The sequence below is a fragment of the Tursiops truncatus genome, chromosome 7, assembly GCF_011762595.2.
Source record: "Tursiops truncatus isolate mTurTru1 chromosome 7, mTurTru1.mat.Y, whole genome shotgun sequence".
Classification (NCBI taxonomy): Eukaryota; Metazoa; Chordata; class Mammalia; order Artiodactyla; family Delphinidae; genus Tursiops; species Tursiops truncatus.
Window position 1 is genome coordinate 10007501 of NC_047040.1, and position 27228 is coordinate 10034728.

At 40.2% G+C, this 27228-nt stretch overlaps 1 protein-coding gene across 2 annotated transcripts in view; it reads left to right on the forward strand.

Annotated features, from left to right (window-relative positions):
* Positions 1-27228, forward strand: part of PID1 (phosphotyrosine interaction domain containing 1) — a 256584-nt gene that overhangs the window by 98232 nt on the left and 131124 nt on the right. For both annotated transcript variants that reach the window (XM_073807177.1, XM_019923660.3), the window contains exon 2: positions 16751-16897. In XM_073807177.1, coding sequence (XP_073663278.1) covers positions 16751-16897 — 147 coding nt within the window. The remainder of the gene's footprint in view (positions 1-16750; positions 16898-27228) is intronic.

Consider the following 27228-nt stretch of genomic DNA (forward strand, 5'->3'; position numbering starts at 1 on the left):
GGTGGATGAGGCTGGATCTTGTCTTTCTGGTGGGCAGGTCCACGTCTGGTGGTGTGTTTGGGGGTGTTTGTGGACTTATTATGATTTTAGGCAGCCTCTCTGCTAATGGGTGGGGTTGTGTTCCTGTCTTGCTAGTGGTTTGGCATAGGATGTCCACACTGTAGCTTGCTGGTCATTGAGTGAAGCTGGGTGCTGGTGTTGAGATGGAGATCTCTGGGAGATTTTCGCCATTTGATATTATGTGGAGCTGGGAGGTCTCTTGTGGACCAGTGTCCTGAAGTTGGCTCTCCCACCTCAGAGGCACAGCACTGACTCCTGGCTGCAGCACCAAGAGCCTTTCATCCACACGGCTCAGAATAAAAGGGAGAGAAAGTAGAAAGAAAAAATTAGTAGTAGTAGAAGGAAAGAAAGAAAGAAAGGAGGGAGGGAGGGAGGGAGGAAGGAAGGAGGGAAGGAAGGAAGGAGGGAAGGAAGGAAAAAAAGAAAGGAAGAAGATAAATTAAAATAAAATAAGATAAAATATAATAAAATTATTAAAATAAAAAAATATTAAGAGAGAAAAAGAAAAAAAAATTAAAAAAACAAAAAAAATGGATGGATAGAACCCTAGAACAAATGGTGGAAGCAAAGCTATACAGACAAAATCTCACACAGAAGCATACACGTACACACTCACAAAAAGAGGAAACGGGGAAAAAATAATAAATCTTGCTCTCAAAGCCCACCTCCTTAATTTGGGATGATTCGTTGTCTATTCATGTATTCCACAGATGCAGGTACATGAAGTTGATTGTGGAGCTTTAATCCGCTGCTCCTGAGGCTGCTGGGAGAGATTTCCCTTTCTCTTCTTTGTTCGCACAGCTCCCGGGGCTCAGCTTTGGATTTGGCCCCGCCTCTGCGTGTAGGTCGCCGGAGGGCGTCTGTTCCTCGCTCAGAGAGGAAGGGGTTAAAAGAGCCACTGATTTGGGAGCTCTGGCTCACTCAGGCCAGGGGGGAGGGAGGGGCATGGAGTGCGGGGTGGGCCTGCGGTGGCAGAGGCCGGTGTGACGTTGCACCAGCCTGAGGCGTGCAGTGAATTCTCCTTGGGAAGTTGTCCCTGGATCCCAGGACCCTGGCAGTGGGGGGCTGCACAGGTTCCCCAGAAGAGGGGCGTGGATAGTGACCTGTGCTCACACACAGGCTTCTTGGTGGCGGCAGCAGCAGCCTTAGCGTCTCATGCCCGTCTCTGGGGTCCGCGCTCGCACCCGTCTCTGGAGCTCCTTTAAGCAGTGCTCTTAATCCCCTCTCCTCGCGCACCAGGAAACAAAGAAGGAAGAAAAAGTCTCTTGCCTCTTGGCAGCTCCAGGCTTTTCCCCCCCGGACTCCCTCCCGGCTAGCGTGGCGCACTAACCCCCTGCAGGCTGTGTTCACGCCGCCAACCCCAGTCCTCTCCCAGCGCTCCCACCGAAGACTGAGTCTCAGCTCCCAGCCCCGCCCGCCCCAGCGGGTGAGCAGACAAGCCTCTCAGGCTGGTGAGTGCAGGTTGGCCCTGATCCTCTGTGCGGGAATCTCCCCGCTTTGCCCCCCGCAGCCCTGTTGCTGTGCTGTCCTCCGCAGCTCCGAAGCTTCCCCCTCCGCCAGCTGCAGTCTCCTCCCGCGAAGGGGCTTCCTAGTGTGTTGAAACCTTTCCTCCTTCACGGCTCCCTCCCACTGGTGCAGGTCCCGTCCCTATCCTTTTGTCTCTGTTTATTCTGTTTTCTTTTGCCCTACCCAGGTACGTGGGGGGTTTCTTGCCTTTTGGGAGGTCTGAGGTCTTCTGCCAGCGTTCAGTAGTTGTTCTGTAGGAGCTGTTCCACGTGTATTTCTGGTGTATCTGTGGGGAGGAAGGTGATCTCTGCGTCTTACTCTTCCGCCATCTTCCCGGAAGTCCTTCTGCTGTGTATTTAAGCTGGTTGTATTTCAGCTTTTTCTCCTTTATCTGACTATGAACTTCATAATATTATCGAGTACCAATAGAATGCCTGTAATCAGTAGTTTGTGAATTGAATAAAAATGAATTAAAGGGAAATTAGGTTTTATAATAGTTTGGGTTCTTCCAGAAATAGACCCTGAGATTTAAGTGCAAGTAGCCTTTTGGGAAGTTCAGGAAACATCGGTCGGGAGCAGGGAGGTGGGGCAGGAAAGGAGAGGAGGCAGTGAGCTATGTCATCAAGCTTAATCCTGCGGGGAGTTCTCAGAAATGTGAAAAACCAAGCCTAAAGCCAAACCGAAACAAAAAGGTACCCTCAACTCAGAGTTCAACCACTTGTAAGGATGGGGAGCTGGGGTATTTATACTCTGACTCTCTATCATTCACTGACTGAGGACTCCCAACGATGTTCATCCACTGCACTTGCTTCTTTGGCTTTGGGAAAGGCCCCTGGCAGAGAGAAGCAGGTACTGATGGTGAAGTTACAGGGCAGCCAGACATGGGAAGGCCTTAGGGCTAAAGGCAGGGCACCAGGAGTGTCAGCTGTAGGCTTTCTTAGCACTTTGTGACTCGAATAATAGGAAGAAAGGTGACGAATGGTTTTTGTTTGGAATGGGGGAACTCTTACTTCCTCAATGTCATTCTCCCTGGTTGAAGTTCAGCTCCATGAATACAGGAAGCATGCTTGTCTTATTCAACACTGTATACCCAGCAGAGTCTCTGATTCAACAAATGAGAGGATTAATGAATAAATGTCAAAATAAACCAGCACAGGTTTGAGATGTGTTCTTTATTGTGTTCCAGTTCCAGCGAGGTCAGAGCAGGTAGGGCACAAGGTGGTAATGAAAGCTGACAAGTATCAGGTGCAGTTTGCCTTCAGGAACTCTTAGAAAACAGACTAACCACAGGGTAGAATTGTTTCTTCAGGGGGCCAGGGCTGCTTATTGAACCACTGGCATTTTCATGACTGTGCAGTTTAGACTCAGATTCAGATCCACTGAACTCAGACGAGCCCAGGGCAAGTCCTGCCCACTTTCTTTGTCTGGTCCTGAGGCATTTAGCATTACCTTGGGTTCAGGTGCAGTGAAAACAAGTAATACTGACTGGCAGTGGCCAGTGAAATATCTGTGCCCAGAGAAGCTTGAAACCATGAAGAGTCCACATGGTGAGTACCTTCTCTTTCTGTTATGGGCTGAATTGTGCCTGCTCCTCCCTCAAAAAAGACATGTGGAAGTCCTAATCCCTGTTGCTTGAGAATGTGACCTTATTTAGAAATAGGGTCTTTGCAGAGATCATCAAGTTAAACTGAGGTCATTGGGATGGGACCTAATGCACTATGGTGTCCTTACAAAAAAGGGAAATTTGGATTCAGAGACAGATGTACACAGAGGGAACGTGATGTGAAGACACACAGAGAAGGCAGCCATGTGCCTGGAGTGATGCATCTGCTAGCCAAGGAATGCCAGGGCTCACCAGCAGACTCCAGAAGCTAGAAGAAGGAGGGAAGGATTCTCCCTTCAAGCTGCCAAAGAGACCATGGCCCTGTTGACACCTTGATTTGGGGCTTCTTGACTCCAGAACTGTTAGACAATACATTTCTGTTGTTTCTTTTTGGTACTTTGTTATGGCAGCCCTAGAGAAGTAGGGCTTCTTTTCTTTTTTTCTTTTTTCTTTCTTTTTTCTTTTTTTTTCTTTTTTTTTCTTCTTTTCTTTTCTCTTTTTTCTTTCTTTTTTTCTTTCTTTTCTTTTTTCCTTTCTTTATTTTATTTTTTTGATCAAGACTTTTCTAAATAATTGTCCTCTCCCTCCCTCTCTTCCTCCTACTGTTTCCTTGTTTTCTTACATATGCTGCGTTGATAACATAGTTGACATTTGCTTGTGGGTTCCCTGGAGTAAGAAAGGAAATTCCATTCTTGAACCATTTGGAGAACAGCAGAAAACCCCTCTTCAGATGTTTGGACCTTTTGGCTGTTACTCAAGAAGGAGTCATTTTCCTCATTGAAATGGTTTGCCATCTCTGCCAGGACTGGGTGGAGATGAGCCTTTTCTGCTGTTGTAGTTTGGTGAGACTGGCCTGAGAGATGGCCTGTATCTCCTACATATTGGATCTTTAGGGGCTGCAGGCATGGAGCCCTTCCTTTCCAAGGAAATTTGTGTGATTTCTGGGAACCAAGTATGGCCAGTAGTAATGGTTCCTTTGGGGAGAGTTGTCAGCATCCTACACGTGAGGCTGGATTGTGGTCTGGTCGTGGACTTGGACCAGAGATCATTACCAAGGTGATTTTCAGAACGCAACAGTCTAGTTGATGGTAGTGAACTGTGGTGTGGAGTCAAGAAATGAAAGGAAGTGAAGGAAGATGAGAACAGGGTGATTTGGGCGTATGTGTAGTTTGATGGCTTTGTTTTTAAATTCCAATTATGTTGTTTTTCTTTACTCACTTAATCATTCGTTTATTCATTAAATATTTATTTCGTGACTGCTCTGCGTCAGGTGCTTTGTGAGGGACGAGGATTACAAAGAAAAGACAACCTTGTAAACAGTACGTTCAGATGTTATAGGTGGTGTGCAGATACTCACTATTGTACAGGTATGGTTCAAGCATAAAGCAGACGGAGAGGTTAATTGTACCCGGGCTGGGAGGTAAGGAGTTTCAGAAAAGCCTTTATAGATGTGATCATAATTGAGAGGACAGTCAACAAAATATTAAAGTTGCTGTCTCCCTCAATGTGTATTAATTTTTGCTCTTTTTAAAAAACTCTCCTAAAGGTATCATGTATAGCAAATGAATTCTCAGTCCTCTGTAGATGACTCTGCAGTGTAGCGCTCTCCACTGACCCCTGATCAAAGCAAACTCTGGTCTTGCCAAAGCTCTGTCTTGTCACCTTCCTGGCTATTTGAAGCCTGGGCACAAAATTATTTTAAGTTTCCTTCCAACCTGCCAAGATAATGTTCAATCCTGCATCAACCAAAACATTGTCCTATAGAGGAATTTTGTCTGGCAAAAATGAAGTGAAAATAAAACCAAATGTGTATAGATGTAAATGTCTTTGTGTTCAGAACATTTATCTGCAAGGTCCTGTGGAGCAAGGTATTTACTGACACCATAAAGCCAAGCATTTCAAATGGGAACATTTAGGTGCCCCTGGGGCCATACTCAGGGCCCGAATGCAGTCCCTTGGGAGAATGTGAGAAACAGTTCTTCGGAATCTTACATAATCTTCACTTCTCTGGCCTTTGTTTTCTTCATCAGTGAAATGAGGTAGTTGGTCTAGTTCATCTGAAAGGTGTAGTCTGTATTGCTGGCTAGTTCCTCCCACAGAGTTTATGGCTTATGTTTCTACGTTTATTTATGAGGGAGGATAGGACCAATATATCTCTAAGAAGAGGTATCTGAGAAGGGAGATAGGAAACTGACCACAATCAGATAGTAGTCAGCATTGGTGAAACCGTAAACATCTGAGATGGAAAGAAACAGAGTCTGGAGGAAAGGACCTTTGGCAATGATAGATGATGCTAATATGCACTTCACAACATTTTATGTGTATCTCCCAAACACAAAGCATTCTTCAGTGCACTTAGTTTTCAACTGATTAAAAATATGAATTGACTTATGCCTTTGCCTAGGATGCATCACTTTCATCGTATCAACAGGAAAAAGTCAGATAGTTTATAAAATCATAGCTTCTCTTGAATCCTTCAAAGAGCCAGGGTCATAGTACATCCAACCAGCCTGCAATATACAGAGGATAAGGCCTCCAAAAAGCGACTACATATGAGTTATGGCTCACGTGTGGAAGAGGATGGGAGGAAGATGGCCTGTGATACAAGAAGGAAAGAAAAATTCAGCTAAAATTATTAACAATTTTCTAAAGGTCAATTATGGGCTAGCACAAGAGTATAGAACCCACGGTGGCTGTACACCCATGGGGGAGTCACACCATCTTGCAGGCTTCTCTAAACTGACTGCCACTGGAGCTCAGGAGAGGGATTGAGAGGCAGGCTACAGGCCAGAGCAAGCCTCCCTTGACATGTGGTTATCAGGCACAAAGCCTCACCTCAGTCTTCTCCCTAAGAAGCATAAGATTTCACAGCTAAGGTAGGGTGGCAAATCCTACCTTAGGTGAAGGTATAGGTGAAGGAGTCAAGAAATGGTGGTTGAAGGTGAAGACCCATTGTGCATAGGTGAAGACCCATTGTAAATTGTGGAGAGGAAAAGAAAAAATCCTCTGCATCTAGGGGAAAGGTGGGAAACCAGCCTGGATCCAGAACAGTAGAGGTCCCTTGTAGCAAAGTCAAGACCATTGAGAGCATGATTTCCAAGACTAAAGGACACAGGACATGCCCTAGAAAGCACCTAGTATCAAGAAATTTCAGTCAACCTTTAGGGGCAGGGAAGAAGTGTCAGGAGAGACTCTCTCACTCAGGTGTACAGAGGAGTCTGAAAGCTGAGGGTGGAGCACGAGTATTGAGACATTCTTCCCAGCAAACTAGACCCTACCCTGAAGACAAAGAAACACTGGTGGAATTGAAGTCTGTACTACAGCAATAAAGCCCCAACCCAGACGATTTCCAGGCTAGACTGACTTGACACACTGCACCAGTGCTCACTAAGCTGTAGAAGGAATGTGGTCCATTTCCGGTATAAATGCATTTACTACACTACTGAAATGATGTCTAGAATTCAGTAAAAAATATAAGATGTGCAAAAAATCAAGAGAAAAAACAATTTGTCTTCTCCATGGTGAGGAGACAAAGCCATTAGTGAAACCAGACTCAGTGGCGACCTGAGTATGGAGTTTAAAATAACTGTCATTAGTATATCAAAGGCTCTAGAGAAAAAAGTGAGGGCATACATGAACATATGGGGAATTTCAGCAAAGAGAAACTGTAAGAAAGAATCAAATGAAACTGCTAGGGAAAACAAGAACAAAAACAGCAACAACAGAGTAACAGAGATGAAGACAGAATTTAATGAACTCATCAGTAGACTCGACACAACCAAAGGAAAAATAAGTGAACTTGAAGATAGGCCACTGTGTTGATTGTATTGATTTTCTGTGTCATATTTCATTGATTTCTCCTTTGTCTTTATTATTTGGTTTCTTTTACTTACTTTTGGGTTTCATTTATTCTTTGCTTTTTTTTCTTGAGTTTGAAGCTGAGTTTGTTGAATAGAGAACTTTCTTCTACAGTTCTAATCTATTTCTAATATTTCTAATATTGGCATTTATGCTACAAAATTTCCCTTAAGTACCATTTTAGTGGCATCCTAGAATTTTTGATGTATTATGTTTTCATTTTCATTCAGTTCAAACTAATTTCTGTTTTACCTCTTGATTTATTCTTTCATCCATGGGTTATTTAGAAGTGTGCTATATAGTTTACATATATTTGGAAAATTTACAGGTATTTTTCTGTTATTACTTTGTATAGCTTGAATCCTAAACTTACTTTTTTTGTGGCTCAGCATTTTGTCTGTCTTGGTAAATGTTTTATGTACACTTGAATTCTGTTTTTTGGTAAAGTGGTTTATAATTGTCAGTCATGTTAGGTTGGTTGATGGTGCTATTCAAATCTTCTATATCCTTACAGCTTTTCTATCTACTCATTCTATCAATTTTGGAGAGAGCAGTATTGAAATTGCCAACCGTATTTGTGTTTTTTGTCTACTACTTATCCTTGTGGTCTATCATATTTATTTGCTTCTTCATTTTTAGAGTGAATTTCTTATAGGCAGCCTAGAGTTGGGTTTTGTTTTTGATTCAATCTCACTATATATTTCTTTTATTTGGGATATTTAGGCCATTTACATTTTATACAATTGTTGACACATTTAATTTTAAATCTTTTATCTTATTTGTTTTCTATTTGTCTTATCTTTTTTTTTTGGTTAACTTTTTCCTCTATTTCTGCCTCTTTTTATGATTCCATTTTATCTTCTTTATACTTATATATAACTCTTTGGTTTGTTATTTTAGTCATTGCTTTATGGTTTATAGTATACACCTTTAACTTATTACAACCTACCTTCAGATGATATTAAACCACGTCATATATACTGTTAGATCCTTACAATAGTATACTTCCATTTTTACCTTTTCTGACCATTGTACTAGTGTGGCAATACATCTTACTTTTATATCTGCTAAAATCCCGTACCACATTGTTATTACTTTTAGTAATTTTGAATAGTCAAAATTATCTGATAATTATTATAAATTATAGATAATTATTCATTATCTTTGAATGAATTTTAAATTATAAGAAAGAAACTTACTAGTCCATATAGTTACCCTCTTCTCTGCTCTTCATTCCCTTTTATAGATCTATATTTTCATCTTTTCTTTTGCCCAACTGACTTTCTTTAACATTTCTTCTAGAAAAGGTCCACTGGCAATGAATTGTTTCAATTTTATTTTACCTTCATTCTATACCCAGAATTCTTGATTGCTGTGGTGTAATTTTCTTCTATTTCTTCTGCTTGGGGCTTATTGAGATTCTTTTATTTGTGGGTTTATAATTTCCTCAAATTTAGAAAATTTCTAGCTGTTTCCTCAGTTTTCTTCTTGTTTTTCCTTACTTCTCTGGGGCTCCAGTTATACATATATCAGGATATTTGAAGTTGTCCCTTAGCTCCCTGATGCATTTTTTTTCTTCTTTTCTCTCTGTTTCATTTTGAATAGTTTCTATTGTTATGTCTCCAAGTTCACCAATGTTTTTTTTCTATAATGGAATCTGTTAGTAGCACCCAGTGTGCTTTTCCCCTTTACCATTATAGTTTTTATCTTTAGAAGTTAAATTTGGATCTTTTTATATCTTCAGTATCTCTACTTACCTTTTGGAATATATGAAATACAGTTTTAATGTCTTTACCGGGTCATTATAACATCTATGTCATTTTTGGCTGGTTTTTATTAATTGATTTGTCTCTATTATGGGTTCTATTTTCCTGCCTTTTTGCATGCCTGGTGATTTTTGATTGGATGTTAGACATTTTGAATTTTACCTTGTTGGTTGCTGGATATTTTTGTAATCCTATAAATATTTTTCAACAATTTTTGTGGAATTCAGGTAAATTACTCTGAAGTACTTTGATTATTTTGGATCATCTTTTAAAGATTTGCAGGTGGAATCAGAGTGGCATTTAGTCTAGTGCTAATTATTTCCTACTACTGTGACTAGACATTGAGTACTCTACCCAGTGCCCTATGACTCATGAGTTTTTCCATTCATTGGTGGAAACAGACAATGTTGCTGGTTCTGTGTGAGCATCAGCACGTTCATCTCTAGTTCTTTCCAGTGGTTCTTTTCCTTTGGTTAGTTTCCTTTCATGTATGCTCTGATTAGTACACAACTGAATATTTAAGGGGACACGCTGCAGATTTCCAAAGTTCTCTCTGTGTGCAGATATCCCCTTTTATTTGTCTCCCTGGGCTTTCATCTCTGTCACCTTTAGCTCAGGGACTCTGCTGGGCCCTTCTCCTCCCTTCATGGCAGCCTGCAGACTCCCTCAAGGTAGTAAGCCGGACAATTGTATAACTTATCTCATTTGTGTCACATCTTTCAGAGATCACTGTCCTTCATTGCCTGATATCCAGTGTCTCACAAACTGTTGCTTCATATTTTTTTTTCTAGTTTATTTGGTTGTTTTAGGTGGCAGGATCTATTTGGTTCCTGTTACTCCATCTGGACTGAAACCGAAGTAAAAAATATTGATCTTTAGCAGTTTAATTGAATTCAGTGCAATAAGACACTCATACCACCAGGAGCATGTGGGAATAACTTAGAGAAGAACAGATTTCTAAATGCTTATTCCTATCCCATACTTAATTATGTGGAATGACCAGACAATTGGCCCATTTTATTAATACTTCTCTCTATCATTCACTCACACTCTGTTAGTTGAATATTCATAATTTAAATATAGATACGGGTTAATTCAACTGTACTTGAATTTTTTTCATGAGTGGGTGGAATTTTTGTTCTATGCTCCTAGCATTTGTCGTTTTCCATCAGGGGTTGCAAATTCAGATGCCTGTAAGGGTGAAGCAAGTATAGGAGTGAAGTTGGTAAGGCATAAATAGTCACTGGTCTTTATTTATTTATTTTTTGTTTTTGGCTGCATTGGGTCTTCGTTGCTGCACATGGGCTATCCCTAGTTGTGGCGAGTGGGGGCTACTCTTCATTACAGTGTGCAGGCTTCTCATTGTGGTGGCTTCTCTTGTTGTGGAGCATGGGCTCTAGGCATGCAGGCAGCACGCAGCCTCGGTAGTTGCGGTGCATGGTCTCAGTAGTTGCAGCGCGCAGGCTCTAGGGCTCAAGGGCTTCAGTAGTTGTGGCTCGTGGGCTCTAGAGCGCAGGCTCAGTAGTTGCGGCGCACGGGTTTTGTTGCTCTGCGGCATGTGCGATTTTCCCGGACCAGGGATTGAACCCGTGTCCCCTGAATTGGCAGGGGGATTCTTAACCATTGAGCCACCAGGGTAGTCCCACTGGTCTTTAGTATAGAAGGGAAATCTGGCACTGGGGGAAGGAGGGACCATGGTGAATTGCAGAGGAAAACGCCTAAGTAAATAAGGGCGTTTGCAACAACCAGCTGGAACTCATTGTTGCCCTGAGGGAATGCAAGTTGCTTTTGTAGATATTCTGATCTTTCAAGAGAAGTAGAAATGCAGATTTTAATCATATGTATCTCAGTTTTTGAATACTACTTCAAATTTTGATCATAAAGCAGTCTGTGAATCAAATAAAACTTATTTACAGGCTAAGTATGCCTTCAGGCTGTGAGCTTGCAACCTGTGTTCAACAATAAATTGTTTGTTAACATATATACAAATAGTTTAGAAAATTACAGAAACCACTGAAGCTAGGGATACAGCACATAGGTATTTTTTTTGTTTGTATGTGCATATGTATGTATTTCAGATCAGTAACAAAAAGTAAATAAGTAGATACACACACGCAAACACATATACACACACTCCCCTGAGTGAGTCTTTCACAAGTCTTGGGGGCTTTTTGCATACTCTGTGGGCATGGAGTTATTTTTATGCTTCTCCCACATAATCTCTTGAGAGAATCTGTGATGTTCAAAAGAAATCTTCCATAATTAAAACTGCATGAATAAATATGGGTGTGTGAACATGAGTATTTTAAGTTAGTTTAATAATAGCTATCAGTTTAATAGATATAGACAGTCTTTTAAATTTATGAATATCTGGATGTAGGCCTTTAAGCTGTAACTTTTTGGAACATGGCAGTTACTAGGATAATTTGCAGCAAGAAGCTTCATGCCAAATTGGTGTATGTCTTTCTTTTCTTGAAATACCAGATCAACACAAATTGCATTAAAAATTTAATTCTTGAAATAAAATAGTGCAATTTTGTATATGCCTACTAGAAATGGGGAGATTATCCAACCCTGCTTTACTTTTAAAAAGGACAAAAACTAACAAACAAAACCTTTGCACTAAAATGTGTTTAAATGAAAGTTGAATTTAAGTAAAATTTTCTTTTATTCACTCACGTAATTACTCCTAATCATCTAACAAATCATTTGCTGTTTATTTAACAACATATTTTTCTCATTTTTATGGGATTTTTTTGGTAAAAGTGCTAGAATAAATATTTAAAAGCAGAACTCTGAAAATATACATTAAATAGAAGCAAAAGGTTATTAGATCTAATTTATTAAAGGACACAAAAGTCATCACACCTGTTTCTTTATTCATATGTGGGGCCTGAATACACTTGTTATTTTAAAAGACAAGTGGTATACAATGTAAGGAAAGCACAACTGAGTTCCACTGATTCTTACAGAACCCTAAAGTAATAAAATGATTATGCGTAGAAAGTCAAAGCCCTACTGATTTTTGTACACTTGTACAAATTAACATTTGTTTGGGGTACTGAGTATTCTTCCATTAATTCCATTCACCCACTTGTTCCTTGCGGTTCTCTTGAGAACATTTGCAATATTTTTGAAGCTTGATTAGGGCATTACTGAATCAGTAATTTGCAAGTTAAAACTGACCATTTTAGTCAGCCTTCAAAATGCAAAGATGAGCCAGGGATTAAAACCTTTAATGCCTTCCCTCTAATTTGTGTGAAGGCAGTGTGCCAGTTATCTTAGAAAAAGAGGAGGCAGGATTTGCCTTCCAAAGAAGTTCTGTATTTTGGATGCAGAATCAATACAAAGGTGAGATACGCTGGATTTGAATTGGTAAAATATGTAAATCTCTGCCTGCTAAACTGTCAGAGATTAATGTCTGAATAGGAGTGGGAAGCGCCAACTGTAAAATTATACAGGGCATGGCGATTACCCCATCTGCATAATGGGGCTCGATTTAGAGGCTCTATTTTAGGATCGCACATAAAGCACCAAATGTAGAAAGCAGAGCTTTGTTTAATTTGTCCTAGGCAGTGCCCTAATTTTCTGCAACACTATTCACGTCCCTTCTTGAAGAATGAATAACACATTTTCTTTATGGAACCCTGTGCATCCGTCATTTGGGGACTGTAGCTTTTCCAAGCTACTCTATTAGATTGCTCTTGTGTTGCCTTTTTATGATGCTACTGGATTATGTTATTTGAGGTTGCATTATCTTTATTGCACTTGTATGTCCATGCAAAGCACAAGTGATATGATTTTTGACTGGTCATAACAAGCATTTTAAAGTTGACAGATGAGAAAACTGAGGCCCAGGAAGTATAAGGCCATGCAGTTCTGACAGAGTCGGTTATAGCAAATGGGTCTTGGCTACTCAGCAAGAATTGTGTATTATTGCAGGTACAGTATTCGACTGTCTCTTGAGACTTGGGATTCCTCTTCTTTTGGCAGTAGCTCAGAGAGCTTTGCCTTAAGTATTAATAACTAGGGACTAAAGTACTTTCTTTGGATTATTATTTGGTGCCTGGTCACTACGGCTCAGCCTATTCCAATAACTAAGTGCAGGATTCGCTATTTTTTTTTAAAGATAATGTTGCTGTTCATTTATGCAGATTAACATTTATGAGGTCCTTTTAAAACTTTCATCTCCGTTTTATTTTTACAGATGATTTTTTATTAAAAAGTAGTTTTGTATTGGTGAGACTCTGAATTTTTTGGATCAGACACCTCACTCAAGCTCACTTAAGCATAAAAGGCACTGTATTGGTTCATTCTGTCAGTAAGTCTGTGGATAGATCTGAGTCAGATGCAGCTGGATCCAGGGGCTCAGCTTTGTCTTCTGTGACTTTCCATTTCTAAGCTCTCCTGTTGTCTCTGTGTGGTCTCATCATTCACCGACGGACCTCGTGGGAAGAGGTCAGCAGCAGCTCTGAACTCTTTACCCCCTTTTAGCAAAAAACCTACATTATCAACCTCCCAGGTGATTCTGTTCAGCCAGCCTTGAGTTTCATCTGAACCAATTCCTTTGGCCAGGTACATGGGGTTACTCCGATGGTCAGCCTGTGTCACGTATTCTTTCCCAATGTTAGGGGGTGGGGAATTATGAATGACAGCCCCATTTCACAAAGCAGCCTATGGTAGTGGAGAAGTTTCCCTAAGGGAGGGGCAGAAGAGTGTTCTTGTCAGAAGCAGCTCTAGCTATTACACTTCGACCACTGAAGGTTTGCAAGACAGACTCAGAGTTACATAAAAATGTTAACTTTCTGTAAAAGTATGTATTGTTGTAGACTCAATGATTCATCACATAATCTACATTTTATTTCCCTCTTTACTTTCATCCTTTCACAGTGGACAAAAAAGACAATGCCATTAAAGAAAAAAAAACCACTTTTTTTCTTTAATGTTTTAAAGACATTAAAAACAACTTTCTCTATTTCACTTTCAAATATTGTCTTAGCCTTTTTCTTTAGCTCTTGTAAGGAACTTCTCATGTAGAATTGTTGTCATTTGATTTCACAGTCTCTATTGATTGTGAGAGATCTTTCAAGCAGAGGTTCACATTTTATTTCTGTTCCAGCTGTGCCTCTCACAGTGCTGGCTGAGTGGGGTTGTTGAGTAAAGGTGGGTGGTTGGATTGGTGAGTGATTACAGGGCAGCTATCTACCTGGCTGGAGATGCCCAAACTCTGTAGAATTATGTAGTTGAGGTTACACCACACATTGTGTTGAAGCTGGAATTTGAACTCCCTTATTTTCCTATCCCTAAGCTTATTTCTTTTACTTAGCTCCCAGGCAAGGGGGCCTTACATGTGCCCATCTGTAACTTCCAGTCTCTCTGTGTGCCTGGTAATTGAACCATTTGGTTCTGACAGGAATTACAGTGGGGACAGGAAGACAGTGTCAGAACTTCTGGGCAGCTTGACTGTCCAACCCGCATGAGAACACGGCCACTTCTAGTGCCATCTTTGGGACCTTCCTGTGTGGCACGAGTCAGGCCGAGTTGAGCTTCAATTTCATGTACCTCTCGTAGAGCGCCAGCAAAACGGCAGCCCAGGGAGTGTTCCCACTTGCTCATGACTTTGTCTTCTGAGCCCCTCTCCCTTTATCATCTTCATCCCATAGCTCCAGATAGTTGCTCACAGAGGCAAACTAACTTCAGCTCTCCCTCCCAGGGATCTCTGTTGCTCTTCCCAGACCACTTTGCAACCCTAAACCTGCACCCTCTTGGACTGGAATCAATTAAGAGCAAAGATAGAAACTTCCAGATTAATATGAAGACTTGCATTTATGCAATTAATATGAAGATTTCCTTACGTTTAAAAAACTGCAAATCACTACTCCTTGGGAGACCTAAGTGCAAGTCTCTCTCCCATTTAAAAAATATCAGAGCTGGCAACTTTGTATTCTAAAACGTGGCTTTATCAGTTAGGGTTAAGTCAGAAAGACAGAAGTACTAGGAGATATATATTAAGAGGTTTATTCAAGGAGTTGGCTTATGTGATTGTAGGGGCTGGCTAAGCAAGTTTGAAATCCTTAGGGTAGGCTGTCAGGAAGGGTGGGCTGGAACTCTGACATAGACTGAAATAGCTATTCACAGGTGGAATTTCTTCTTCAGGGAAGCCTCAGCTCACCTATTAAAGCCTGTAAATTGATTTAATCAGGCCCACCCAGATTATCTAAAATAATCTCCCTTACTTCCATTCAACTGATTATGGACTTTAACCACATTCACAAAGTACCTTCACGGCAGTACCTAGATTAGTATTTGATTGAATATCTGAGCATGGTAGCCTAGCCAAGTTAACATGTAAAACTGATCATCGAAGTGGTCAGTTGGCGTTCTAGTAGATTCTGTGTGGACTTGTGAAATGCAGGCCTTGAAATCCTGATACAGATTTCAGAACCTCTACTGCCTTTATATTGAATTGTATGGGAACTGCTTTTGGTGATTTATATTCAGGTGAATGTACTTGTGTACATATGTCATCATTCACTTCTTTCAGTACTGTGTTTGTTTCACAAACTATAGCAGGTCCAGAAAGATCAAGTTGGATGAAGTAGTGAGCAGGTATACTTCATGAACCCTGGTTTAGAGATCATTATTTTTACATTTGTGCTGTGTATTTTTCTTTCACTTTATAACCTGCATTACCTTCCACAAATACTCCTTGGACATCTGTGAGGTTTCAGGTGATGTTTTAGGTACTCGGGAGACTTCATTGATTCAAACAGCTTCTACTGAGTATTTATGTGTACCAAACTTAGCTACATAATTTGTGGGGCCCAGTGTAAAATGAAAATCAATGTCCACCATTCAAAAAGTAGAAAAAAGTGCCATTAAAAGTACTGACAATAAAGCTTTTTCTTTTCTTCCATGAATCTCTCTCTGGAATCATGGTGGTTTTCCTTCCTTTTTTTTTTTTTTTAATTTGCTGTTTAATCCTGTTCTAAGTTTAAAAAATTTTTTAAATTTTAGATTATTGACATGAATTTATCATTCATTATTTACTGGACCCAAGTAAATGGGAGGATAATGGATGGAAAATGAGGTTAGAGCCACTTTGGGTCCCTGAATCATGCATGGGCTTGAAAGCCAAAGTAAGGACTTAGAATTTTTCAGTGAGGAGTGGGGAAGACTTGGGAGACTTCTGGCAGAAGGGTGACAGCCATGGTGGGATTTTAGAAGGATCCCCTTTGGCTGCTGTGTGGCAGGGTTGGAAATGGCAGGATTAGTTTGGAAGCTGCTATAATAGACCAAACAATGATGGTACCTGGATTGGGTATATAGATAGATAGTGGTGATTAAACATGGCTGGATTCTGGGCATATTTCAAGACTAGTGCCAACAAGAGTTGCATATAGAATGAATATTTACCTAGAGTCCTGGCCTGGGGCAGCAGATAAAATGGTCCATTGAGAAACAGCAAATTTTCTAAAGTTCTACAGCCAATGCATGGCAGAAGTAGAGAAGGCAGAAAACAGAAGTCCTGTGTGTGTGTGTTTTTCATCAGCTCTTCTCCTTTTTCATTACCTCTAGACTTTCCCCAAAGTATCTCCTGTAACATCCCCTTCCCAACATCTTCACTTATTTTGCTGAATTCAGCATGGCTTACATGTCTAGAATCTCATCTATACGTATCATTTTGGAAGAACCTCTCAGAGCAAGGTCCTGGTGACTCTACCACTGCCCCATGTTTTCATGGCATCTGTGTAGGGGTTGGCTGTCTCTTACAGTTTCATTTTGGTGGTATCCTGACAGTTTTTTCCTTCTATTTCACTTGATACCTTTTGGCCTGCTCGAGTAAAACAGAATTCATAAAACAAAGACTTTGCTACTGGGTTTGCTGTACAGTTGCACCCTGTATAATTCCAAATGAGTTAACTCTGTTTGGTTTTTTTTTTTTTTTCCTTTCCAGCACTTTCAGACCATGCTGAAGTCTAAGTTGAATGTCCTAACACTGAAAAAGGAACCTCTGCCAGCAGTCATTTTCCATGAGCCTGAGGCCATTGAGCTGTGCACCACCACGCCCCTGATGAAGACCAGAACTCACAGTGGCTGCAAGGTATGAGGCACATGGCCATCAGGGAACCTCTTGGTGGGGCAGACAAAAGGATGTGTACCCTTAAGGCTCTTGTTCAAAGTGATAACTTTTTTAGGAATGAAAATGTCAGACGACTAACAGAATAAGCTCATTGAGTGACGGTAGTCTGAATCCATACCCTGCTCTATTTTTCTTGATGATATAGCACTCTTCATCATTTTGGGGTTCACATAAAGGTATAAGTTTGGTATGTGTGAATGAAATAGTTTTCTTGCCATATTTTCTTTTTTTTTTTTAAACATCTTTATTGGAGTATAATTGCTTTACAACGTTGTGTTAGTTTCTGGTGCATAACAAAGTGAGTCAGCTATATGTATACATATATACCGACATCGCCTCCCTCTTGCGTCTCCTTCCCACACTCCCTACACAACCCCTCTAGGTGGTCACAAAGCACCGAGCTGATCTCCCCGTAGGATGCAGCTGCTTCCCACTAGCTATCTATTTTACATTTGGTAGTATATCTATGTCCATGCCACTCTCTCACTTCGTCCCAGCTTACCCTTCCCTCTCCCTATGTACTCAAATTCATTCTCTACGTCTGCGTCTTTATTCCAGAATCATTCATCAGAACCATTATTTTTTTTAGATTCCATATATATGTGTTTGCATATGGTATTTGTTTTTCTCTTTCTCACTCTGTATGACAGATTCTAGGTCCAGCCACCTCACTACAAATAACTCAATTTCATTTCTTTTTATGGCTGAGTAATATTCCATTGTATATATATGTCACATCTTCTTTACCCATTCATCTGTCGATGGACACTTAGGTTTCTTCCATGTCCTGCTATTGTAATAGAGCTGCAATGAACATTGTGGTACATGACTCTTTGAATTATGGTTTTCTCAGGGTATATGCCCAGGAGTGGGATTGCTGGGTCATATGGTAGTCCTATTTTTAGTTTTTCAAGGAACCTCCATACTGTACTCCATACTGGCTGTATCAATTTACATTCCCACCAACAGTGAAAGAGGGTTCCCTTTTCTCCACACCCTCTCCAGCATTTGTTGTTCGTAGATTTTTTGATGATGGCCATTCTGACTGGTGTGAGGGGATACTGCATTGTAGCTTTGATTTGCATTTCTCTAATGATTAGTGATGTTGAGCATCCTTTCATGTGTTTGTTGGCGATCTGTATATCTTCTTTGGAGAAATGTCTATTTAGGTCTTTTGCCCATTTTTGGATTGGGTTTTTTGTTTTTTAGATATTGAGCTGCATGAGCTGCTTGTATATTTTGGAGATTAATCTTTTGTCAGTTGCTTCATTTGCAAATATTTTCTCCCATTCTGAGGGTTGTCTTTTTGTCCTGTTTATGGTTTTCTTTGCTGTGCAAAAGCATTTAAGTTTCATTTGGTCCCATTTGTATATTTTTGTTTTTATTTCCATTTTTCTAGGAGGTGGGTCAAAAAAGATCTTGCTGTGATTTATGTCAAAGACTGTTCTTCCTGTGTTTTCCTCTAAGAGTTTTATAGTGTCTGGCCTAACATTTAGGTCTTTAATCCATTTTGAGTTTATTTTTTTGTATGGTGTTAGGGAGTGTTCTAATTTCATTCTTTAACACGTAGCTGTCCAGTTTTCCTAGCACCACTTATTGAAAAGGCTGTCTTTTCTCAACTGTATATTTTTGCCTCCTTCATCAAATGTAAGGTGACCATATGTGCGTGGGTTTATCTCTGGGCTTTCTATCCTGTTCCGTTGATCTATATTTCTGATTTTGTGCCAGTGCCATTCTGTCTTGATTACTGTAGCTTTGTAGCATAGTCTTAAATCAGGGAGCCTGATTCCTCCAGCTCCGTTTTTCTTTCTCAGGATTGCTTTGGCTATCCAGGGTCTTTTGTGGTTCCATACATATTGTGACACTTTTTGTTCTAGTTCTGTGAAAAATGCCATTGATAGTTTGACAGGGATTGCATTGGATCTGCAGATTGCTTTGGGTAGTATAGTCATTTTCACAATGTTGATACTTCTAATCCAAAAACATGGTATGTCTCTCCATCTATTTGTATCATCTTTAATTTCTTTCTTCAGTGTCTTATTGTTTTCTGCATACAGGTCTTTTGTCTCCTTATGTGGGTTTATTCTTAGGTATTTTATTTCTTTGTTGGGAGTATTTCCTTAATTTCTTTTTCAGATTTTTCATCCTTAGTATATAGGAATGCAGAAGATTTCTGTGCATTAATTTTGTATCCTGCTACTTTACCAAATTTATTGATTAGCTCTAGTAGTTTTCTGATAGCATGTTTAGGATTCTCTATGTATAGTGTCATGTCATCTGCAAACAGTGACAGCTTTACTTTTTCTTCTCCAAATTGGGTTCCTTTTATTTCTTTTTCTTCTCTGATTGCTGTGGCTAAAAATTCCAAAACTATGTTGAATAATAGTGGTGAGGGTGGGCATCCTTGTCTTGTTCCTGATTTTAGTGGAAATGGTTTCAGTTTTTCACCATTGAGTACAATGTTGGCTGTGGTTTGTCATATATGGCCTTTATTACATTGAGGTAAGTTCCCTTTATGCCTACTTTCTGGAGAGTTTTTATGATAAATGGGTGTTGAATTTTTCGAAAGCTTTTTCTGCATATCATATGGCTTTTATCCTTCAGTTTTTTAACATGGTTTATCACATTGATTGATTTGCATATATTGAAGAATCCTTGCATTCCTGGGATAAACCCCACTTGATCATGGTGTATGGTCCTTTTCATGTGCTGTTGGAATCTGTTTGCTAGTATTTTTTTGAGGATTTTGCATCTATGTTCATCAATGTTATTGGTCTGTAGTTTTCTTTTTGTGTGAGATCTTCGTCTGGTTTTGTTATCAGGGTGATGATGGTGGTCTCGTAGAATGAGTTTGGGAGTGTTCCTCTGTCTGCTATATTTGGAAGAGTTTGAGAAGGATAGGTGTTAGCTCTTCCCTAAATATTTGATAGAATTTGTCCGTGAAGCCATCTGTTCCTGGGCTTTTGTTTGTTGGAAGATTTTTAATCACATTCTCAATTTCAGTGCTTGTGATTGGTTTGTTTTTATTTTCTATTTCTTCCTGGTTCAGTCTCAGAAGTTTGTGCTTTTCCAAGAATTTGTCCATTTCTTCCAGGCTGTCCATTTAATTGGCATAGAGTTGCTTTTAGTAATGTCTCATGATTCTTTGTATTTCTGCAGTGTCATTTGTTACTTCTCCTTTTTTATTTCTAATTCTGTTGATTTGAGTCTTTTCCCTTTTTTCTTGCTGAGTTTGGCTAATGGTTTATCAATTTTGTTTATCTTCTCAAAGAACCAGCTTTTGGTTTTATTGATGTTTGCTATTGTGTCCTTCATTTCTTTTTTATTTCTTTCTGATCTGAGTTTTATGATTTCTTTCCCTCTGCTAACTTCGGGTGTTTTTTGTTCTTCTTTCTCTAATTGCTTTAGGTGTAAGATTAGATTGTTTATTTGAGATTTTTCTGGTTTCTTGAGGTAGGATTGTACTGCTATAAACTTCCCTTTTAGAACTGCTTTTCCTGCATCCCATAGGTTTTGGGTCATCGTGTTTTCATTGTCATTTTCTTTTAAGTATTTTCTGATTTCCTCTTTGATTTCTTCAGTGATCTCTTTGTTATTTAGTAATATATTGTTTAGCCTCCATCTGTTTGTATTTTTTACAGTTTATTTTCCTGTAATTGATATCTAGTCTTATAGTGTTTTGGTCAGAAAAAATACTTGATACAATTTCAGTTTTCTTAAATTTACCAAGGCTTGATTTGTGACCCAAGGTGTGATCTCTCCTGGAGAATGTTCCATGAGCACTTGAGAAGAAATTGCATTCTGTTGTTTTTGGATGGAATGTCCTATAAATATCAATTAAGTCCATCTTGTTTAATGTATCATTTGAAGCTTGTGTTTCTTTATTTATTTTCATTCTGGATGACCTATCCATTGGTGAAAGTGGGGTGTTAACGTCCTGTACTACTATTGTGTTACTGTCGATATCCCTTTTTTTGGCTGTTAGCATTTGCCTTATGTGTTGAGGTGCTCCTTTGTTGGGTGCATAAATATTTGCAATTGTTATACCTTCTTCTTGGATTGATCCCTTGATCATTTTGTAGTGTCCTTCTTTGTCTCTTGTAATAGTCTTTATTTTAAAGTCTATTTTGTCTGATATTAGAGTTGCTACTCCAGCTTTCTTTCGATTTCCATTTGTATGGAATATCTTTTTCCATCCCCTCACTTTCAGTCTGTATGTGTCCCTAGGTCTCAAGTGGCTGTCTTGTAGACAGCATATATACGGGTCTTCTTTTTGTATTCATTCAGCTAGTCTGTGTCTTTTGGTTGGAGCATTTAATCCATTTACATTTAAGGTAATTATCGATATGTATGTTCCTATTATCATTTTCTTAATTGTTTGGGGTTTGTTATTGTAGTTTTGTCCCTCTCTTTTGTTTCGTGCCTAGAGAAGTTCCTTTAGCATTTCTGTAAAGCTGATATGGTGGTGCTGAATTCTCTTAGGTTTCCTAGGCCATAAAGATTTTAATTTCTCCGTCGAATCTGAATGAGATCCTTGCTGGATATAGTAATCTTGATTGTGTGTTTTTCCCTTTCATCACTTTATGTATGTCCTGCCACTCCCTTCTGGCTTGCAGAGTTTCTGGTGAAAGATCAGCTGTTAAATTTATGGGGATTGCCTTGTATGTTATTTGTTGCTTTTCCCATTCTGCTTTTAATATTTTTTCTTTGTATTTAATTTTTGATAGTGTGATTAATATGTCTCTTGGCATGTTTCTCCTTGGGTTTATCCTGTATGGGACTCTGTGCTTCCTGGACTTGACTGACTGTTTCCTTTCCCATATTAGGGAAGTTTTCAATGATAATCTCTTCAAATATTTTCTCAGACCCTTTCTTTTTCTCTTCTTCTTCTGTCACCCCTAGAATTTGAATATTGGTGCGTTTAATGTTGTCTCAGAGGTCTCTGAGACTGTCCTCAATTCTTTTCATTCTTTTTTCTTTATTCTGCTCTGTGGTAGTTATTTCCACTATTTTATCTTCAAGGTCACTTATCTGTTCTTCTGCCTCAGTTATTCTGCTATTGATTCCTTCTAGAGAATTTTTAATTTCATCTATTGTGTTGTTCATCATTGTTTGTTTGGTCTTTAGTTCTTCTGGTTCCTTGTTAAACGTTTCTTGTATTTTCTCCATTCTGTTTCCAAGATTTTGGATCATCTTTACTATCATTACTCTGAATTCTTTTTCTTGTTTCCTTTCATTCGTTTGGTCTGGTGGGTTTTTACGTTGCTTCTTCATCTGATGCTTATTTATCTGTCTTTTCATTTTGCTTATCTTACTGTGTTTGGGGTCTCCTTTTTGTAGGCTGCAGGTTTGTAGTTCTTGTTGTTTTTGGTGTCTGCCCCCAGTGGGTAAGGTTGGTTCATTCGGCTTTGTAGGCTTCCTGGTGGAGGGAAATGGGGCCTGTGTTCTGGTGGATGAGGATGGATTTTGTCTTTCTGGTGGGCAGGAGCACGTTCGGTGGTGTGTTTTGAGGTGTCTGAGAACTTACTATGATTGTAGGCAGCCTCTCTGCTAATGGGTGGGATTGTGTTCCTGTCTTGCTAGTTGTTTGGTATGGGGTATCCAGCACTGGAGCTTGCTGGTCATTGAGTGGAGCTGGGTCTTAGCATTGAGTTGGAGATCTCTGAGAGAGCTCTCGCCAATTGATACTACATGCGGCTGGGAGGTCTCTGGTGGTCCAATGTCCTGAACTTGGCTCTCCCACCTCAGAGGCTCAGGCCTGACATCAAGCCAGAGCACCAGGACCTTGTCAGCCACATGGCTCAGAAGAAAAGGGAGAAAAAAAGAAAGAAAAAAATTAAAAATAATAAATAAATAATATAAAATAGAATAAATTAAAATAATCCAATTGAAAAATAAAAAAATAGTTAAAATGAAAAAATAAGAAAGTAATTAAAGAAAAAGCAGAGAGCAACCAAACCAATAAACAAATCTACCAATGATAACAAGTGCTAAAATCTATACTAAGATAAACATAAAAATCAGAAAACAAGTCAGTTGCCGACAGGAATCCTCAAGTCTACAGTTGCTCCCAAAGTCCACTGCGTCAATTTTGGGTTGATTTCTTGTCTGTTCAGGTATTCCACAGATGCAGGGTACCTCGAGTTGACTCTGGGGGTTTAATCCCTGCTCCTTGATGCCACATGGAGAAATTTCCCTTTCTCTTCTTTGTTTGCACAGCTCCTGGGGTTCAGCTTTGGTTTTCACCCCTCCTCTTTTGGGAAGTCTGAGGTCTTCTGCCAGCATTCAGTAGGTGTTCTGTGGGAGTTGTTCCACATGTAGATGTATTTTTGATGTATTTGTGGGGAGGAAGGTAATCTCCGCGTCTTACTCTTCCACCATTTGAAGGTCTGTTTTATCTGACAGTCCAGCAGGTCCGTGTTAATTGCCAGCAATATGCTCCTGTATGTATCCCACGTAGTCTGTGTTAACAAGAGCCTTATCGGAAGAAATTCAGCATAGTGATGAAGAACACAGGCTCTGGGATCAAATCCTGACTCAGCCAATTGTACTTTGTGTCACCTTGGACAGATAACGCACTCCCTTGGCCTCCATTTTCTCATCTCCCTGCGTGCATCCTTTTTTCAACCCCTGTGATGCCCCAGGGTCTTCAGAACCCTGATCTGAGTAGCTGGCTGGTCTCCTGCTCCCTGGAGAGCTTCACCACAAAGAGCTCACCGCTCTCAACTCTCACCATATTTTCTGTAGCCCTATGGAACTTTGCGCCTGACAAGAAAAGTCCTGTCCTTAATGATAATTCCTCTCTTTGTAGTTGCAGTCTGAATAAAATATATCTTAAAGATCAAAAAACAAAACAAGTTTCTCAATGGTTGTACTTCCAAATCCTTTGGGGGTAATTTTGACATTTTTGTTTTTCTTCAGCTCTCAAAATTTATGCCAATATTCATGCCTCAGAACACGTTTAAAAAATGTTTCTCATTTATGTAAACCATAATGCTGACATGGAAAGAAAACCAGGAATGTAATGCATAATCTTTGTAAGCTTTTGGCTTCTTTCTCACACAATATTCTTTTTTGCATATGTTGATGAATAGAGTCATCGGTTTAGAGGTAACAAGGAAAATATGTCTTATGCATATTTTGTCATCAGAAATTTGTTTTGAGTAGTGAAATTAAATTAACGGGCAGGAAAATGCATGTTTGCCTGTGGATTTCTTTTATAACCTGTAGCTATGCTCCTTTCCTTATTGCTCTCCAGGTTAGGGAAGCAAAGATCCATTGATCTTTCCTGCTGCAGTATTCCATCCCCTCCCCAGTTCTTAGCTGTGGTCAGATTGGAGCCTGCAGCAATCTTGAGTGTGTGCACAAAACCTCACACATGTCCATTCATCCCACAAATGCTCTGGGTGCTCAGTGTCTGCCCAGCACTGGAGGCACTGAGAGCAAGACCCCACCGGGCATCTTTATGGGACTTAACTGTTAGTTGGAGGCAGAGGGAGGAATAAGCACAGATGAACAAACATTGGCTGGTGAGAAAGCCAGTGTGTGAAGAATTTGGAGAAGAATCTGTCAGGCAGAAGGATTAGGAGGGCTAATGGTCTCGTGCATTTTAGATGGAAAGCAATGGGCCAGTGAACCTGGGAAGGTGAGAATGTTATGGTTTGTAGTGGAGTCTGGTGCGCGTCCTGCTATAGGGAGCCTTGATGTCATGGCAAGGAGTTTAGATTTTGCTCTAAGTACTATGGAGAAGTATCAGAGGGATTTAGGCAAGTGAGTTATATGACTCCATTTGAAAAAGTGTTTTTAAATGGTAATTCTGCTAAGGTGAACTTCCAGCTCCCAGAAAGAAGTGGCCAGTGGCTCTGCTTCAGTGGGAGAGAGTGGACCCACAGAATTCAGTCCCATTGTATGCAGTGCTTTTGGTGAACTGGTGCTATAAAGGAATTACAAAACTACTCATTAAATTTGAAAGTGATAAGGAATCAAATTGGCTTATATTTCCTTTAGAGATTTCCTAAAGTCATTTTGAATTCTGTTCCTGTTGGGAAAAATGGTCCCTCAAAAGCAAGGTGAAGTCAATTAGGGACCAGTATAAGGAGAAGTTTGATAAAGTCTAGAGAGCATGTTTAAATGTGAGGGAAAATGCAATCACAAAATAAAAAGACCTAGCAATGCAATCCAGATACAAAAGAGAGATGTGTGTGTGTGTGTGTGTGTGTGTGTGTGTGTGTGTGTGTGTGTGAGAGAGAGAGAGAGAGAGAGAGAAATATTTGCTAGGAGAATAAAAGCTGTAATATTTCTGACAAGGAATATAGGGTTCAAGATTCCCGGACTTATTTTTTTCTGTGTACTGCTTTAGGTCAGGTTTATTTATTTTACTTCTAGAGGGATGCTGAAAAAGAAATAGAAGGAATTCAGAAGAGCATGCCAAAGAGAGTGAGGGTTGCCCTGGCATCAGTCTGTGGGGCTACTTAGACAAAGGGAAATCAGCCATGATTTCAGCTGGATACAGGGAAGAACTTCTGTGTTCAACGTGAAAACCACTTGCACTGGGCTACAAAAATTTATGACCTCTTCAGCCCTAGAAATCTTGAAGAGGATATTCCAGGTGTAGATAATGATAATCCTGGAGTCAGGGATCTGGGCCAACACTTCCTGAGGTACTTTCCAGCTTTTTGATTCTGTTTCAAGGAAGAAAACCTCTAAGGTATCATCCTTCAAATTGCGTACAATAATCCACTTTACATATTTACATTTTAATTGCAAACGTCCTGGAGTTACAGCCTTTCATTCTCAGGGACAATGTCACCTTTGTGTTCAGAGTCATATTCCTTGGTTTCAAAATAACAAAACAAAGGTAGATTTTTGAGCCTTGAAATTTCTGTTTAAAATCTTCAGGCCTCCGCCATTTTTTTTTTTTTTTTCCCCAGATCATCCCCAGGAACAAAGTGCAGTGTTTCCTCTCTGATTCTTGCGAGTAATTTAGCTCACCAAATGCCAGCTGCAGAAGGATCTCCCTCCTGGGCCCAGGCCTGCCAGGAATAATGAGCACAATGTAGCCGGGGCCCAGCTGCAGAGCCAGCATCGGGACCCTTCGTTTCCACACAGTGCCGATTCTTTTTGCCTTACAGCTCTCAAGTTGTGCTGAATAACTTTAGGTTTGGGGAGGGACAGAGGCGAGGGGAAGCAAAGGAAAGGGGAGTAGAAAATGGATTTGGTTGGCGAGGTCGAGGCCCTGGCTGTTCTCAGATTTCCCGTTTCCCTCTGATCTGTATTCTCCGTGGGTTCTGGTGGGATGGCCCCGCCAGGCTATTCATGTTGCGGGCAGCTGGGTCTTTGTGCATTCTCCTCTACTGCTGCCACTTTCTTTCTTTTTTTTTTTTTTTTTGGAGTGGAGTTATTTAACTGTACAATCCACCGCATACCATTAGGACGCTTGTTGGAGCTGTTCAGAGTATCAGAGGCTGTGTCTGATTTTGCAGCAGAAACGATGGCTTATCTTGCCCGTCTTCCCCTGCCTAACATGATGAGATCCTAAGGTGGCTTTGGCTTGTCAGCAAACATTTAGTAAATTAATAGTCATTGAAAACCTACTGTGTACATAGAATTGCGGTGAAAGGAATCAAAGTAGGTGTCGTGAGTGAGTAAAGCAATTAATAGTCAAGTAGGAGGCATGAGGTGAGTGCCCAGATAAACTGAGAGTGCTTCCGACACTGGTATGTGTAACAGAAACCCTTGGAGGGCGGATTTCTGGACCTGCTTTCCAAAGATTTTGATTCAGGTGCGCAGCTTACTGGTGGGAACAAGAGCCTGCACTTTAGATTTCATGTGTAATTTACATGAAAGTGGCACCTGGACGTGCTTTGAGGTTGAGGACCTGAACCAGAGAGGAGGGTGTGGACAGAGCAACGTAAGTGACGTAAATGGAGACACAGTAGGGAAGTGGGAGATGTGGGGAAATGGTGTGTGTGGTCAGCTGGCACTGGGGGGGGGTCAGACTGGGTTTGCCACACAGCTGACCAGGAAGCTGACATCTAAGCAAAGATTGGGCTCTATCATTTTCGCATCAGATGTGCACCCTTCAGACAGCATGGTGTAGTGTCGTGTCCTACAGGAAGTGCTTGTCCTTTTTTGGATTGAGTCACTTCCGGGCCTACTCACCAGAGGCCTCAAAGCCTTCATGAAATGGTGACCTGATGATGATAAAAATCATAATAAAATACTAATACTACAGAAATAGATGCTAGTAAAAAGCTAACGTTTATTAGTACAATAAGTAAGCATTTGCCTAT